Here is an 18,033-nt window from a genome sequence, read left to right as displayed (position 1 = left end):
AGCCATGCTGAGGCGGTGTCCCACATGCCACAACTAGAAGGACTCACAACTAAAAATACACAACTATGTACCGGGGGGCTTTGAGGAGAAAAAAGGAAAAATAAAATCTTTAAAAAAAATATTTCAGTTACATTTTAGTGATTACTCTGTTTAGCTGGAATTTTACTGGTATTCTGTTCGTATCTGCGTGAATCAGAACGTGGAAGCCTCTTTCTTCACTGGTTGTGAATTTGACCAGTTGACTTTCCAATTAAATTTCTGTACTTTTTTGTTTAACTTTTATCACTGTGAAAAGAAATTTTAAATTGAGGATGAAGAACTCTTTCCCGTTAATGGTAGAGGGTGTACAAAGCTCTGCGTTAGAAAGCAGCAGGATTTTTATAGAGATTCATGTGGGTCTGCCCGTGTTTTACCAATATATCTAAAATAGAATGTAAAATCAGTTAGAAAATTACTATTTCAATGAGACTTCAAAAAAATTTTTTTAATTCATATTTTACCAGTGTTGTTTTTTTTTTTTCCCAATATGGCTTTTATGCATATTTCAAGGTGCTTACAGAACCTTTCTTTCTGATGTTTCTACTTCTGTAATTGGATTTTATATTTCTTTCTCTGTTTCTTTTGCCCTTCTCTCTAGATCTATCAGGTTCAAAAGGTAGGCACTTCCGTCTTTGTCTTCTAATTTGCATGTACTGTTTTTCCCTTGCCAAGACCTGGTCACCTTTCAGAAATAACGCCTCTCGTGACATCGAAGTTCTTACTGCTGCTTTTACTGCTTTGTTTATGAATTGGCTTGCACAAGAATGCTTCCTTCCCTACTTCTCCTCCCACAAAAAGCGGCTGTCCGGCAGACACATTTCCAAGTATTAAATGCTTTCCCATCTCCATTTTTCTCAAGAAATTAGAAAATTGTTTCTTTGAGAAAAAAATGAACTCTAAGACAAAATAAAATCACATTTCAGAATTTGGGAAACCTTTTGAAATCAGATATTTAAAGAGAAAGATTGTCCTTCCATATAATTTTCTTAGAAAACCTTTAAAATATCAATGCAAATTACCATTCATTAAGAGATTATTGCATATTATTTAAATATCTGAGTAGAAAAGAGAATGATGATAGAACAGCAAAATCTAATAGCTTAAAGTAGACCTGTGCTGTGTCCCTCATATTCAGTTAACATGCATCTCTGTTTCCTAGTTATTATGTAGAAGCAGCTGAGGTTTAGAAATAAATACATTGAGCAGGCCGGCCACAGCAAATAAAGAGAAAAACAGCCAAGTCAGTGTCTCCTGATTCAAAAGTAATGTAGGAAGGAGTGAGCGAGTTCCCTGAGAATTTATAGAATGTGTACACAATGGTCTTTCCCATAAATGAATTCAGTTTATGACTTATGACATCTGCCCTAGTTGCTTTTTATAAATCTATTTCGTTTATAGATAAAGAAAAACTATATTTTTCTTTTAGAGCAGCTAAGAAAATCAAAATAAGGTGACCGTTTCAGAGATTAAAACATGCAGGGCCTTTAAACAGTCTCTGTAAATTTAAAATTCTATCATTGGATTCCTTTACTGGCGACCATTCCAAATTGCCTTTCCTTCCTGCCCGCGCTCACTCCGTACAACTGCTATTCCCAAGAGTGTAAAGAAATCAGTGAAGTAGGTACCAGAATCTGTTTGTACTTTGTTAGTTTTTGGAGGGTCCAAGTATTGAAACATATGTTGAAGCTGCATCCGACCCATGCTTGTAGAGGCTGGGTCGGAATTTCACAGGCGGAAGGCAGGGCTGACGAGGCTGGGAACCCTCGCTGTGATGCAGGAGGATGTAACTGTCCAAAACCCAGACAGGGGACTCTGTCTGGGAATTTCCACTTCGGTTCTTTTGTTTCTAGTCCTACATCCCTAGTCTTGTCTTTTTGCTAGCTCACCAGGGACACATTGTCAGAACTTTGTCAGAATGCTGATTTGTATACAAAGTAAAACTAGAGGGAGCTGAGGAAGCCCTCAGTGGGAAAACATTGATACACATTTTTATAACAAAGATGGGTCCAAGAAAGGGAAGGCTTTTCTAGTCGCTAAGATTTGTGAAAAGGAAAAGGAGGTGGTAAATGCTCCCTCCCAGCCCCTGGGCTGTTTTGCGTAATGGTTTCTCTTCTGTGGAATCGAAGCTATTTCTGAAAGTGGAGCACCTTTGCATTCTTCTGGCTCTCACTTCCCTCTGCATGACTCACCCGCTAATCATAGTAGTTTACATCTCAACCATTGTATGCTTCTGGAGTTTGCTGTGCTGGCCTGCTAGCTAACATCAGAACTGCCGGTAAACTGCACCTACTGTTTCTCGGGGTGCGCTCCTCCATAGATGACATGAAAATGTAGCTCGAGTTACAGCGGCTATTAGTAAGGCCACCCGTGAACTAGATGGAAGATTTTCAATACTGATCTCATGAAAAGAGCAATCGTGTGCAGTACTTGGTATATAGAATTGGCAAAAAGAAAAATAGAGAAACTGAAAAAAAATAGAAAAATAGAAAAATAGACTTCTTTTGGAATTTAAATTTTTGCGTGAGTTTATTTAGGCTCCCTTCCTTTTCTAAAACATATTTTCTTTCTACCTTTGAAATTAAGCCATGAGATAAAGGAGAGTTGATGGCATCACATTTTACAGGTGAAAAATCTGAAATTTGACAGAGTGGGGCTAACATTAATTGAATGCAAAATAGCTTTAAGCTGTTGCATTTCACATAAATTGAAGTTAAAACTGTGACTTGCGGAAATGCGGCTTTTCTTTCTTTTCTCAGTTTATATTCTGAGGAAAGTAACTTCCAGAAAAAGATCTGACTCGCATACTTTTGGTATTTCAGTTCTGCATTGGCTAAATTTTTTAACGTTGTTAAATTCTTCCTAATTTTTCCTCTTCTAATTTTCTACTTACTGCCATCTCTAAGAGAAAGAGGCAAGACCGTCGGAGAGCTGGATAATTTCAAACCTGTCCACCCTCCAGAATAAACTGAAACTAAACTGAACGTAGCAGCCGCGTGTTTTGGGCGTTTAAAACCATCTCACAAATTGTCTTGTACTTTTCACACAAAGTTTTTTCCCTCTGATTGTAAGATTTTAATGTGCAAAGGGGAGAATCACATCTGTGTTATATGATACGGAGGTTTGCTTGCTTGTTGCTTGATTTTCTTATTGGAAATTGAGGGAAAGGGAGAAAAAACAAGCAGAACTCCACTATTTGAGACTATACCTGGGTTCCCACCCAACTTTGGAATTACTAAAATAACAGGAATAGCCATTCTGAATCTGCCTTTCCAATTCCAACTTGGACCATTGTCATTTCGACAAGCGAGGTGAAAGCGTGCAGGCATTAGCTAAAGAAACGCCACACATAACTGGGGAACATCAGTTTTTTTCCCCCTGTGCAAGGACCTCTTCTGCAGGCTACTCGGTCCTCTTTCCCTCTGTGGCATGCTACAAAAACATGCCAAGTACATAGATTCTCATGGACCTAAATTTAGCACAGCTATCAGATAGCTGGAGCAAGTGCAGCAGAAATCCAGTCGCTCCCCCTGGCCTCTAGGTTTTCACATTCCTATTGTAGCGGCACGGGAATGGCTCTCAGCTTTTGCTTCTCTTAAGCCGTGTCTTATTGCCTTGGTGCATTTGCTCTGAAGGCATGCACAGCTTCCCTGACAGGCTTGCAATGCTGCTGGGCTAGGTGCAATTCCTGGTCTCTACCGAGGTCCCCCCACCCACCCCGACCCTCGCCCCAGGAATGCTCTTTCCTGGGCTCCTTGTGCTTGTCTGGGAGGGAGTGGGGCAGGGAGGGTCTCTTACAGGCTGCTTTGGCGGCGGCTGCCTCTGCAGAGCCCGGAGCTGTTATTAGCTGCTTGGCCTCAGCATGTTCCGCTCACCATGTGGCTTGGGTAGCAATTTAGAAATGCATGTCGGAACAGCTCCTTATGCAGTTACCTACCGTTTCACTTCTTGCCTAATTTTCTTTCCCTTCTGTCTATAGAAATATTACGGGCTGGATACAAAATGGGGTGACATCGAGCAGTGGATGGTAGGCCTGGAATACTATTTTAAGAAACTTAAATGGTTTATAATTGGATTCTTATACAGTTTAATTACATTGATCGATTCCTGTTGCATCCTAATTTAATACTGAGAGATTTTCTTCTGGGGACTTCTGCATCTGGCCTGATTATCTACATCCCGTATGAAGCCTGGTCAGAAACAGTCCTAGCCAGGCATTGCTGTCTGGTCTGTTCAGCAGCTGCTGGCTCTGTCCGCCTTTGCTGTGGTCCCCTCCTCACCTTGTCTGCCCTGCCCACTGAAACCCCTGTTCTTTGGTGAGAAATTCCTTCATGTTCTCCACTCGTTTCCTAGAACAACTCCTCTGTCCTCTTAAGTCAATTGAGGGCTGGCTCGCCCCTCGTGATACCCGTGACCTTATGACCCTCTAGGGAGGAAATGATGCCCCACATTGAGAGGATCTAGAAGGGGGAGCATTTGGCTTGCTCCCCACTGGTCCCGAGAGAACATGGCTTCGCTCTTTCTCTCATTAATTCGTCCACCTGAGTTCATTCCACCTCTTTCTGGCCTTGACACCTTATTGACTGGCGTCTTGGATATCATCACGTCCTTTTAGCATTTGAGAGCCTGGCCAGTATGGAAATGTCGTATTAAATGTCCCTTCTACATAAAATAATTTAAGAAAATGTAAAATTACCTCTTCACACCTTACATACCTGTGTACAATATGAAAGAAAATAGTTCTTGAAATATAAAGAGCACACACTTCTATACTGGAAAAAAATGGTGAACGTCAGGCTTTATTACGTGTAAACCATCATTTTAGGCTTATGGCCCAGGCAGATGTATTTTGATCAAGTCTTAAGACACAGTTAAAAGATGTGTCATTATTTTATCTACTACTAAGAAAGAAAAAAATCCTGCTAATTATAATGTGAGCAACTTTGATTATAAGATATACCGCAACTTCAGAGATGTCAAATGTGAAAAACTGTGTGTGTCTTAGAATGCCCGAAATATAGTAGATAGGGCAACAGCCTTACTGGCTTTTTATGGGAATGATTTATCTTCTGATTCCCAAAGAGACTAGAGTAAGGTGATTCTGATTCTAAGAAAAAAAGTAGATTGACATAAAGGGACCACCTTATAGAGGTTAGAAAAAAATGAAGACCCAACTTCTTCCCCAACACATACTTTAAAGCCAAAATGAAATATGCCAATTATTTGTGTGCTTCAGTGTCTTTCCCCCCAGAAGAAAACATTTCCCCCAGCGGTTTAATTGAAGCCTTTTAATGAAAGCAAAGCAAATATTTATTTGACATTTATACCAGAAATACTGTATTGCATCACAGCTAGACTATGTAAGGCTTCTCCTGTGTCTGTTTCTAACCTTTTTATACTGTTCCCTCTGTTGCTTCGGTAGGAAGACAGTGAGCGCTACTCGCGTAGATCCAGAAGGAACACATCGGTCAGTACTGTGTTCATTCATTACCAAGGCATTTTGATTGAAGTCTCATTTGTAGCTTTAGTGGCTGAAATACATAAATTATATCTATATCTGAATGACGTCTATGTATATCTTGTTGTTTATGAAAGAAATTAACTAATACTGATATTATTAGCTAAACAAAGCCTGTGAACTCAGCTTTTAGCATTTTGACCTAACCTTGGTGAGGGGAGAGTGCTTGAGAAATTTCTGACTGTTAATATATTCATGACAGTTTGAGTGCTTTTTTGCTGTCAAATACCCACGAATAATTTACAGAGTAATATGCATTGAGACTAGGTATTTGTAGATTACCGGCCAAGTAGGTAGCACCACTTTAATGCAATTAATTTAAAGCCTTATTATTGAGAAACAGTCCTCTGTAAGCAGAGGTGCACAAACAAAGCCCATTTGGGGAAGACCTCGGCTCAGGCCCACTGAGACCCTCGGAGGTGCCTGATGCTCCCCACTACTGTGGTGTCGTATCAGCCACATCCCTCTGAGAGCTGGGCATTGGTTTCTTTATGTGTCTTATCACTTCATGGTTGTTTTCATCCTTTCTTTTACTAGGCTTCTGATGAAGATGAACGCATGTCAGTGGGTAGTCGTGGAAGCCTGAGGGTCAGTAACCAGAATGATTGAGTTTGCATGGTCCATTTTATTGTCGAAGTTCTTTGCTTTTTCATCCCTGCATTCAAATGTCCTGTTCATTATCTTTGTCATCTTATAGTCAATATCTAATTCACAAGATGCTTATTTAAAATCTAATCGGTCGTGGGATGTCTCTCTGTTGTTGTAGAGAGGTGATTAATGAGCACAGGCACTTTTGTTGTGTCTTTCTCGCAGGAGTGGAAATCATACTTTTTGATCTCGTTGTTCACCTCACACAGCTGCCACAGCCTGATAAGTGGTCCCTGCAGTGGTAGTGTGATGCAGGCAGTGTGACGGCGCCTTCTGTCCTTGAGTCCTCACACCTATTTGCATACGTGCTGCCGGATCAGACTTCAATTTCGGTTAATTATTATTCAGTGATGTTTTTGCATAGGTCCTTGAAAGCTGCTGCAGATTCCCTGCTGGAAACTTGGAGCCGATTGACTCCATAAGACCCAGTCTCTCATCTTCAGGAGCCTTTCCTTTCGCCAACTGTAATGCCATCTCTTCATCACTGACAGCTTGATGCTTGATAAACACAAATACGTATTTTTCCCTAAACATTCCAAAACTCTTCGTAATTGTACTTGAAGAAATTGCATGCTGTGGGAAGTGAAGTAGAGAAACTGTGTTTTGTACTCTTGCTTAGTGCTTTAAGTCAGTAAATTAATCTGAGCCTGTCAGTTTAGTTTACTGCAAAGTTAAAATTACATCTCACTACTTGTAATAATGTCTCAAAGCAGCCACTCCATTTTACTGTATAGAGCAGAAGGCTTGTTTTTAATCAGCGTGACAGTTAAATCATAATATCACGATAGACTTCTTATTTACACACTAAATGTGCATTTAATTTGGCTGTTTATACCAATAAACCATGAAGGTGATACATTGTTATTGTGCTATAAAGCAGTCATTGTCATTGTCCTTGCAGTGCCAAAAGCAGATCCACAGTGTTTTGCCAGAAAGTTATGTTTCAAATGTCAAGTCAGTTAGAGAGCTTCCTTGCGACTTGAAGCTTTCTCTTTAGCCATACTGTTGTAGCTTCCTCATAGACCCTCTGACATGATTCAGCTAGAGGAAGTAAGATTTATGTAACCAAAACATTAGAAATGCAAAACTCAGTGTGCAGGCTGCGTGAACAAGGCACAGAGGTTACAGCTGTTGAGCAGGCCCAAGGGAAGCTTGTGTTCGTGAAACCAAGTGAAGGCGATGCTGTTTCAGGGAGGAGGGGTGTGGTCACTGTGTGTAGGACTGAGGACTGACCATGGGCCTTAGCGTCGTGAAGGACATCGTGACCTTGACAAAGAAACTTTTGATGGAAATGGTGAGAGCAAACCTTGATTAATACGCGCTCAAGAGAGAATAGGAGAGAAACTGAAGACAGAATCCAAATCTATCAAAATATCACTTTCAGATCTATGATCCTCCTGAAAATGTATGCGGATTTTGTGTGTACTTGCCTTTTTTGGGGAAAAGAATTTGTCACTTCCTGAAGATGCTCAGAAGGCTTCTTGAACCCAAAGAGTTCAAAAGTATTGCAATGTGAGCGAGGGTTAGGGTATTTATAGCATTCAGTTCATTTTCAATGATTTTAACCAGAAGTGAGTTAAATGTCCTTGCTGGACACCATTCTTTGCCAACATATCAAGCATATTTGTTTTAAGGCATGAAATTTGATGGAAGAAGTCTCCAATTAGGATGTTAGATAGGAGAGAGGGAGAAAGTGGAAAATCGACCATGCGTGGGATTGTCATTTTTAGCCACGTGGTTGGTGCTCTGTTCCATGACGTACTTGATCTAAAGAAATAACTCTCTCTAAAAACCACAGACCTTGAAACTTGGATCCTGGAGATAAGAGTCAAACCTCATAACTTTTATAGGCGCAGAACAAGTTCGGAGCAGTTAAGAGGGCTACTCGGGGCCACGTTCTTTGTAACAGCACCAGCCCGGGACCCCCAACCCTTGAGGACCTAGAAGCTCCTGCCTCTCCTGGTTGGGCCAGGCAGTGGAGCAGCATGGGGACCCTCTGCTCTGCTGAAAGGCTCTCATCTCACCCCTTCTCTATGATAGGGGATGGATTCGTGCCATTTTTATATATTTCAATATTCTGAAATCTTTAGTTTGCAAAGTCCTAATATAGGATCCTATCTTTTATTGCTTGACTTTTCCAAAACACAAGACCTTCATTCAACTGACAATGATGGTAAACCCTTTTGAAAGGGTGCAGTTTTACTTTTCCAGCATTCATATGGATATTCTTTTCAGAAAATCTAGAGTTGGATATAAGCTTTTAATTTTCCTTGTCAAAACTGACAGTGATGTATCTGTTCACCTTTTGCCTAACGTAAATAGAATGGATTGTGTAGAGGAGGAAATAAGATTTCTCAGACTGCTTCGGAGTCCATGGGTCAGGGCAGCCTTTGCCATAGAGGTTTTATTTAATGTTATTGGGTTTTTCAGCTGCCAGCCCTCTCGTGGAATTCCTTTTGTAAGTACGCGAGATCCTAGGCATGAAAAAAATGCAATTCTGTGAAGATTTTCAAGATTGCCTGTTTTTTGTTTTACGTTTTGTCACGTTTTACTGAGCTCTTTGATTGATTTTTGGCAATTCTCTTTTCTGATGTTTTCCTCTTCCATCCTGACTGACAGTCGCAGCCTGACTTGGAGTATGGGGGTCCCTACGCCTGGGTGAGATGGTCGGACAGACTTTGCCGTGTGGTCCTAACAGTGTTGTGTGACAGATAATAACCTGTGGTGTTTCCACTAATCGTGGGTGTTTGTCCAAGTCCATTGTGGTCTGAGAAGACACATATACCATCGTCAGTTTACCGGGGGAACGGGCACATGCAGAGCCTCCTGGGGCAGCTCTGATCCTGGTGGTCGGGCTCTGGAACCGTGAGTTCCCTCGCTCACCAGGTGGTCTTGGAGCTCCAGCCATTTGCCACTCACTGTGCTAGCAGCTGCGGACACCAAGATGGAGAAAGATAATGTCTTGCTTTCAGGGAACTCAAATCAGATCCAGAATTCCCAATGCCTCTGCATTTTCTTTAAAAAATTAAATTTAAAGTCATTTTATCTAAAAATGAAAAATTCATAATTTTCCAGTATGTATCCATTCAAGCTAAATGTCCAATCTGTGCTCTTTGAGAAAGACCCCAGTTCTAGTAACAAAAACAAAGTCTTTAGGTTTGAATTTGGAATTTCCCTTCTTACATCCATCTAGGCTTTCTGAAACCCTGTAAGCGTAAATGTTGTCTCACCAGAAAGGACAGTCAGCATGAAAGTGATTCAGTGCTGACTTTCTTACAACATGTTCTACACTGCTTCACTTTTAGGACTTTCTCTGAAAGCATCTGGTGTTTCATTCATTCCATCGTGTTTCGAAATTATTTAGCAAATCCTGTTTCTATAAATTTTTTTTTTTTTGAGGAAGATTAGCCCTGAGCTAACTACTGCCAATCCTCCTCTTTTTGCTGAGGAAGACTGGCCCTGAGCTAACATCCATGCCCATCTTCCTCTGCTTTATACATGGGACGCCTACCACAGCACGGCTTTTGCCAAGCGGTGCCATGTCCACACCCAGGATCTGAACCAGCGAACCCTGGGCCGCTGAGAAGCGGAACGTGCGAACTTAACCACTGAGCCACCGGGCGGGCCCCGTCAAATCCTGTTTTCAAAATGTAGTTTTACCTTTAAGATGATAACAGTGCCATACAGCTGTGTAGCACACTTGACTCTGAGCCTCCTGGTGGGGCTGCCGTTCTGCACTTAACAGAGAGGATGGAGCAAAGGAGACGGCATTCCAGCCCAGTCTCAGGCTGAGCCAGTGGCGAGAAGTAGACCTACTGTGGACAGTGGGGAGTACAAGGACGTGTAATTAGATTCAGAAAGTGCTCCTCACAAGATCTCCTGGAGCACTTCCACATGGACACTGGTGGATGAGAGCATTTGTATGACTCTAATTCCAGCAGCTTTTCCATTCTTTAAGTAATTCCATGTATTGGCAGCATGCTTCTAGATTTTTAGCCTTTTTGTTTTAAACTCAAAGTAAATTATATCTCAGGGCCAGTCCCTAGTGGAATGAATGAATGTATGTGTTCACAATAGTCAGGAACATTTTCTGGATTTCGTTTTGATTTTCAGTTTTCATTCTGTTTTAAAACTAAATTGAGAGCATTAAGTATTGCACTTGAGAGTTACGATTTTGCCTCTTACTTGGTTTCCCCTCTCTAATGCCCTTGAAGGTGACCTGTCTTTTGACTCAGTAGAAAAATAATCTAACGTTATTAATAAAATGTTAACAATTGACTTTTGCCTGGTCGCATGTGAAGTTCATTGCTGCTCCAACAGCCCTGCGTGGAAGTTGCTGGCATTCTGACTAATCGCAAGTTACCATTAGAGTAATTGGTTTTGATAGAGCGTTTATTCTTGTCTCTTATTTACCCTCTTTTAGGAGATGCAAGTTTGTGAATGTCTTCTTTATTTTGTTCTCTTTTAGCAGGTGCTTCTCAATGTTACTGTATGTAAGGTTCATCTGGAGAATTTATTAAAATGCATATTTCTTGGCCCCTAGGTATTCTGATTTCCTAGGTTGGGGCCCATGGTCACGCCAGGTGACCATGATGTGGTGGTCTGCACAGTAAGGAGTACTGGAAAAAAATTCTGTACAGCAAAGCTAGTTGAACCTCAGAGACCTGAGTTAAGATGAAGACATACTGTCTGTGGACTTTTTATTCTAATGTTGTTACAGTTAATTTTCAACTCTCCTTATCGCGTTGTGCCACATAAAAACAGCTCCATCCATCAAAATCACCGCATAACAACCACCCACGAGGAGAAAGTTGGGGGTGTTCTTTAGGAAGGCCAAAGTCCTTGTCACTATAGAGATGTTATCAACAAGATCCTGTCGATTTGGGAGCATGTTTTAGGAATATATTCCTTACGACAGACTTGCATTACAACAGAAGAGGGTTGTTGTGGATGTTCCAGAGAGCCTTCGAAGGAAGAGTTTTTCCTGCGTTTTCATGGAAGGCCAGAAGAGCAACGATGATAAATGAGAGAGTGCATTCGCTCTCCCAACCCTCCCCCCCTTTATTATACATATTACATGTAATATGTATAATAAAGTAGATATTACTATGCACATATTCACAGCTGAGGAAGTGGAGGTTCCAGTGGATTAAATAACTTGCTGAAGGTGACATGACAGAGCTTCTATTTGGAATCTGGACTCTTGTCCACGATCTCCTGGCAGCTCTTTCCATTTTCACCCGCTGTATGGACTGCCCCTCCATTTTCTATCACAAGAGCTGGTTGTTTCTCCATTGCTTGACAGCTCTTATCTTGAATCAGCAGAAATCTCCTTACAGAGGAAAGAGAGCAGTTCTAGAAAGGCCGAGCTTTGGCTTAAGGAAGCTCGGGCTGGGAGTAGAGAAGAGAAGGGAGACGCGCCGAACTCACTCATTCTCTTTTCTCTGGAGACAAATTATGAAATCATGTCCTCATATTTCATTTTGAAAAATAAAGTAGGAAGACTGGATGAATGAAAAACTAATATAGAGGATCTACCCCCATGATGAACGTTTTTTTCCGGGATGAACTTTTGCATTTAATTGTAGATTGCATAGAGGCTATTTCTGAATCTTCTGAATCCAGCTTCATAATGGGCCATAATTGTCAAGTACTCACCCTGGACCAAAAGCTGGAAACGAATTGACTCAGGCTGAGTCATTACCCATTGCCTCGCATTCAGGCTTCAGGAAAGCTAGGATTTCCGCACAACTACCAAAAAACCGGAAGCGAGGAAGCTGCCAAGGGAACAACTGCTCCCAGGCCCACAGGCTTCGCTCCACGGGGACCTGGCATTGCCTTAAGTCCTAGAGTGCCGTGTAGTCATGAGTAACACTGGGAGGACTGATTTGAGTCACCTGCCTGTGCTGACTGCTCCTGAGATGTGGTGGAGCAGATCAGAAGCATCTGGGGGCATGCTGGGATTTGTGCTGTCCTGGGCTTATCGTTCACCTGCTCCACTAGGAAAGCTCGGTTTACACCCAGCCAATTCCTCCTTGGTGATCTGTACCTGTGTCTTCATTTGTACACTAATGTCAGTTTTTCTTCTTTTCTTCATTGACACAGACAAATGGTTATGATGGAGAATTATATGGATCACAGTCCCTGAATAGAAGATCTGGCAGGGTTAGTATAGAAAAAATTTGCATGGCGCAGAATTCAAACAGGTTGCTACAAAGCTTTTTAAAAAAATATTGCTAAATGTAGCTTCTTTACTGTTTGCTGCATTATAGTGGGTCTCTTTTTTTTTTTTTTCTAGTGCATGGTAGAAGGAAAGCTAATGTTTTCAACAAGTAAACATTCTTGCAGTGTTAGTCTCCCAACATTCTAAGTGTTAGTGTGCAAGATGGATATAAGAATCTCTGAGGTTAAAAGGATCGAGAATTAAAGATTAGCTCTTTCATTATTGTACAGCCCTAGCTGTATGTGTACATGTATATTAAATATACTCAGCTTTTAAGTATGCTTAAATTCGACATTATCATAGTCTTCCACATCTCTCATTTGTCATTTTAAAGACACGTGTACTAGAGCCTGTGTTTTCCTGAATGTTGATGCTTGGAATGCTCCCAGTTCGGGGGTGGGGGGCAGACGAGGAGCAGAGTCATCTCCCTAGTGAGACGGGAGAAGAAAGGGACCCCCAGCAGGAGAGGCAGAGGTAGGAGAAAGGCCATGGCTTTATCGAGGAGGTCTTTGGGGATCTCAGAGATTCAACCGGACACATTTTAATTAAATTTCATGACCTTCAGCAGATCTGTTACAAATTTCCCCAAAGCTTCCTGTTCTTACATTTGTTTCATTTTTTTCCCTGTAGTAATAAATTTTACTGGGTGTGTAAAATAGTATTTCTTTTAATTTATCTTAATTATATCACGATACATCATATATACACTTAAATTATATTTTCAGGCTTCAAAGGGTACCCCATCCCCACCTGAGCTTTCTGAAACTGGCTGATCCGCTTTTTACCCTCTTGTCCCTATTAAGGATCGCATACACTTCTATTTTGTGTAAGCTTTTCTCATCTCGGACTAAAAACTCCTCCCACTTTAAAGGCTGTGCCTTCTTATTTATGTTGCTTTTCATATTCACATCCTTTGGACTGTCTCCAGTTCTGTTATGTTTTTCTTTAAGGTAATTCGGCGCTCCGGGGACAGAAGCAAGCAGCATGCCATTCTGTCCTCCTGGGATGCTGACACTTTTGCTTCCTGTGCTCAGCATTCCCGCAGACTATTTAGTGCTGGCACTATAGGGCAAGAGTGTCTGATGGCCCCAGACTGCTTGTCGGGGTTTGATTGACTAGTTTGCAGCTTTTTACCCTAAATGTGTCGTTTCACCATAAGTGATCACAAAGAATCACAGTTTAAACTTGGAAGTTACTTCAGACGTTCTTTAGTCTCCCTTCTACCCAACATTGCATTCTTCTCTAGAATATCCCACACATGGAGTTGCCAACATGTTTGTGACAGTACATGGTGACATCAAGCTCTGTGTTATACATGTAGCCACATATTTTAATCTTAGATTTTTAGGTTAAAGCAGAAGTGTGCCGTACAATTTAGTTAAGATTTAAGTAGCTCCTCTAGAAATCAAATACGAAAGAACCTGCTGAGAAGACTGTTCCTCAGAGTGTGAAACTGGATATACAATTGATGTAATAAAGAATCAGGACACACAATGAGTGAAGAACCCAGTAACCTACATAACGCAGCATCTTGTATAGGAAGACCCCAGAGATGAAAACTCCAGGGACAGTATGAGGGTGAGCTTGGAGAAAAGACTGGATGGGAAGGAATAAAATGACCAGGCTGATGATAAGGGTTTGGAACTGTTTCCTTTCTAAGGGGACAGAGAGTATTCAGAGGCGAGGATGGCTCGATCATTTTGATCACCATCTTATGTCTTCATGAGAAATGTTCACACACGCTCCCTCCCCACCCAGATTCTCGGTTGGCTCTGATCTTTATAAAGTATATATTAGGACACCATAAAGACGGCTGCAGGACATTGCATTCTGTGGATAACGCTTCTTAGCTGGAATGGACGGCAGCTCTGTCAGGCTCCCCTCGCCTCCCTGGAGCTTCAGGGCTGAGCTGGAGCCCTCAGGTGTGCTGGCCTGAAGACAGATTGAAAATTTTGCAATCAACAGAACTTCAGTTAGCTAAGAAGGTATTAATACTGAAAGTCCAGACTAGGAGGTTATAGAGGGTCCAGCATGAGATGGAGTGAGTAGTTTCAAATAATTTTAGAGATGCGAAACTGAGAAACAGTAACAGTTAAACCACATGACATCACGGAGACAGAAACACTGAAATGTGAAACAGAGCTGAGAGCCTCTAGCTGTTAAGAATTGCTGCTACTGTAGCAGAGCGTCTCGATTCTTGAGCTCCATTGGCGTTCCTGAGTACTAATGTTGGTTTGGTTGTGAAATTTTATATCTGCCTTTTGACCGGGACAGGTGGTGCTTTGGGGATAGTAAAGAAGTGCACATCACTTATGGTGTCTTCTTTGGTGCTCAGAATTCCAGCTACAGCGGTGACGGCAGAATCTCCACTTTGTCATCATCCAGAGAGGAGAAGTTGGTTGGTTTCCATTTAAATCTTTCACACCCTGTCTTTAGAAACTGCAGGTTTTGTAGCATGCAATCTTGTTTGTGTGGATTCAGTTCTCTTTTCTCTTTTAATGTCTAGTTCACGAATTTTCATTTGGATAGATGTGAAAGTCCATTTTTCAGCAGTAATTAACATCATCTATTTAATTCAGACTTAACCCACAGTCTAGTATTTCAATTTATATTCAAATGTTTGAATATGAATTGTGGTATTCAGCTGGGTACAATGAAAGGGAGTATTTATATTGCTATTTTGTAGTTAGAATTGATCAAAAAGAAAAAAAAGTAAGAAAGCCTTGAAATGCTTTCCTTGGGACTTCTGAAAGCAGAAGTCCTTTGTAGGGTAGATGCAAACTTTGTGGCAACTTCTCAGGGATGGACTAGACTGGGAATGAGTTCCTTCCCATCCTTTAAGAACATGCGTCAATTTTGATAGGCAGCTATTTCTAAGTGATTTAAGAGCCCTGATAGGTGAGGCTTGTTTGTCCTGGATAAGGTTCATATTCACTCAGCAAACATTAGGGAAGTCGTTTAGGTAGGAAGATCACAGAGATAAGCCAGTGAGATAGGCACTCTGGAAGTATTCACTTCTAGAACAGAAGACCCACCTACCAGATCCACTAGTGCACTGTAAATAGGACATTAGGGAGAAGCTAATCTTGCCAGGAAGTGTCATCACAAAAGATGTGCACTGAACCTTACAGAATAAATAGGAAAAAAAGAAAAGGGAGTAAATAGAAACTAACCAGGTAGAGCCACAGCAGTCCAATTCCTGGTCCCTTCTTCTTCCTCACCTGCCGTGCCTCATCCCCCTCCCACTCTCCCATCCTGCCCCAGGAGGGCTCCACTGCCAGCAGCTCCATCACTGTCTCCAGCCCGGTAGCCCACTTTCCAAGTAATAAACACTCCATCCCAGCCCCCCAGTAGTAATAAACACTCCATCCCTTCCTGCCCCTAGCAGGTGAGTTTTGACTGAATATAAGATCGTCTGTAAGCACCAAAGTATTGGTGGGTTTTAACACCTTGAATTTTTGTGCATTGTGGGTGTTTTCTTAATTCAAGGGAAAATCTTGCTATTGCAAAAGGGTCTGTCATTCAGGGCACTTTACTTCCTCCCTACTTTATAAGCTGAGATACATGCTCTAAGGTAGAATATGGTGATCTTGATATCTAATACTACATGGAGATGAATTATTCACCCAAGTTCAGCGTATATTTGACTCAAATTCATTTAAGAGAAATAACCCACATGCAAAGTGTTAAAGTCAAAATCAGAGCTGACCCATTCAAAACATAAAATATCAGATCTTCACTGAGGCCATGTGTCCCCACCGTTAGGCTGCCTGACACCCACCCTCAGAATCTCCCTGGTAATGATTGTGCTCTGTAGGTGTCATGTCTGTTGCTGCGCAACACATCAACTTTTTAAATTTCATTTACATCTAATAATGGAAAGGTCTCAAGGTAGTAGGTAGTATTGAAGACTCTTCTGAATAACTTCCCCAGTCTCTAGGTTTGTCATAAGCAAACCCTGACCTTGGTGGCACAGGGTCCACAGTGGCTGTGGGAGTTTTCTCTCACATGGCTCCCTTTGTGCATTCTGTGTCCCAGACAGGGTTGATAAAGTGGCTTCTACACAGGGTGCTCTCTCAACCCCTGGAACAAGTTTCAATATTTGTGTTAAAGATTAGAAAGTTTCTCCCCATCCACCCCAGAACTCCACTTGCCTGCCCCTCGAGTCATTTGGGGGTAGCTTGTTCACCGCATAGGAATGATCGACACAGGTTATGGGACCTTGAGGGAAAGGCGGACCATCTTAAGGTGCCATCAAGTTGCTTGAATGGAACTCCTTCATCTCTAAGGACTGTCCTGTTCTTGTGTGATGGGTAGGACCCTGTAATCTTTGTAAAACATTTTACTGGGGAAACTATTAATTTATACAGTAGCATTCCCCAGAAATGTTGTATAGACCTTTGGTCTCAGAATTATACCACTGAGTTTATTGTGTCTGCTATGAAATGAATCCTGAATGCATATGCATCATGTAAATACGTCGCTGACGAAGGAGGCCAAGTCAGAGACCACCTCCACTGAAACATTTTATTACATGAAACAGAGGTTGATATCTCTGCAAATTCTTGGTTTTGAGTTCTTCCCACCAGACTTTAAAAACTAGAACTCGAATTGGCAAAGACCTTCAAATCACACCTATGGGCTTCCTGTCGATTAAAATTAAGGAGATCTATTTTTGCCCGTGTGTAGACTCAAAAGTCCTGATTTGGTTCCCTGCCATAATTTTGTCAATTAACTGGACTGTCTTTCTTCCGTTCCGATCATTCTTCATTCTCCCTCCCCCGCAAGTGCACGCCCTTAACCAGTTCTGCTGTAAAAGGTAGTTTTGTGTGAATTTCGGGCCCGCTGTGCCTCTGGGATGGAATGAAGCTGTGAGTCTCCACCCCCTCTGCTCATTCTCTCTGATTACAGAGACTCTCCTGCTCCAGCCTCGGGCTTCCGAGTGGTGGCCTTGCTCCCAAACCCTTGTCTGCCCAGAATGGAAACCGGGTCTGTCCTCTTCACATCTCTTTTCCCTCCTTCTCTTCCCTTCTGTTTATCACCTTAATCACTGATTACACGTATGTGGATATTTCAACCTCTCCTATATGAAATCCAGGGAGCAAAGCTCAGCAGGTGTTTCCACTGGCTTGACTAACTTGCTAAGACTCTTCTCCACCTTTTAAAACATTATCAAAAATAATTTAGGCCCTTATATAGACAAAAGAAATTTAGGACAAGGGGGGCTCTATTAAATGCATGTTTTTGAAAGCTCGAGTCCAAAAATTGGTCTCTTGGGTCTCTCCTCCTTTTCCAGCAATTGTTCCCCATTTGGGGTTTCATTTATTTTTTAAAAACACATTTTTCTCTTGTAAATGTGTCCCGGAAGCAATTTGGAAGGCTTTTGTGCAGAATCTGACTCCTCCGTCTTTGAGAAGCGGGGAGAACGACGTCGTTTCCTTGGCTTGCTCTCCCCTCTGTATCCTGTTTTTACAAGGTCGGCCTGCGGTCCGGCCTGAACTGCTTGGCCTTTTAGCTGTCAGCATACGAGTCCTATTCTCATACAGGGAGATCGGTGTCAGAGCTCCAAGTCCAGATCATATCGTGGAGGTTGAATTGTCATCTCCCC

General features: G+C 41.8%; 1 protein-coding gene across 27 annotated transcripts in view; it reads left to right on the top strand.

Annotated features, from left to right (window-relative positions):
* The window catches only part of LRRFIP1 (LRR binding FLII interacting protein 1), a 141,749-nt gene that overhangs the window by 83,652 nt on the left and 40,064 nt on the right, over positions 1 to 18,033 (top strand). For 9 of the 27 annotated variants that reach the window (XR_006885771.1, XM_046643489.1, XM_046643488.1 and 6 more), the window contains 8 exons: positions 638 to 655; positions 4,016 to 4,063; positions 5,459 to 5,503; positions 6,092 to 6,142; positions 8,822 to 8,860; positions 12,308 to 12,367; positions 14,761 to 14,823; positions 17,337 to 17,414. The exons of 6 other annotated variants lie outside the window; for them this stretch is intronic. Coding sequence is in view for 20 of the 21 variants with exons in the window: in XM_046643489.1 (XP_046499445.1) it covers positions 638 to 655; positions 4,016 to 4,063; positions 5,459 to 5,503; positions 6,092 to 6,142; positions 8,822 to 8,860; positions 12,308 to 12,367; positions 14,761 to 14,823; positions 17,337 to 17,414 (402 nt within the window). In the remaining variant the exon portion in view is untranslated. The remainder of the gene's footprint in view (positions 1 to 637; positions 656 to 4,015; positions 4,064 to 5,458; positions 5,504 to 6,091; positions 6,143 to 8,821; positions 8,861 to 12,307; positions 12,368 to 14,760; positions 14,824 to 17,336; positions 17,415 to 18,033) is intronic. 12 more of the 27 variants (XM_046643467.1, XM_046643468.1, XM_046643479.1 and 9 more) reach the window with 7 other exon arrangements.

This window comes from Equus quagga, chromosome 17, assembly GCF_021613505.1.
Source record: "Equus quagga isolate Etosha38 chromosome 17, UCLA_HA_Equagga_1.0, whole genome shotgun sequence".
In the NCBI taxonomy this organism is placed as follows: domain Eukaryota; kingdom Metazoa; phylum Chordata; class Mammalia; order Perissodactyla; family Equidae; genus Equus; species Equus quagga.
This window is presented reverse-complemented; position numbering and strand designations above follow the sequence as displayed.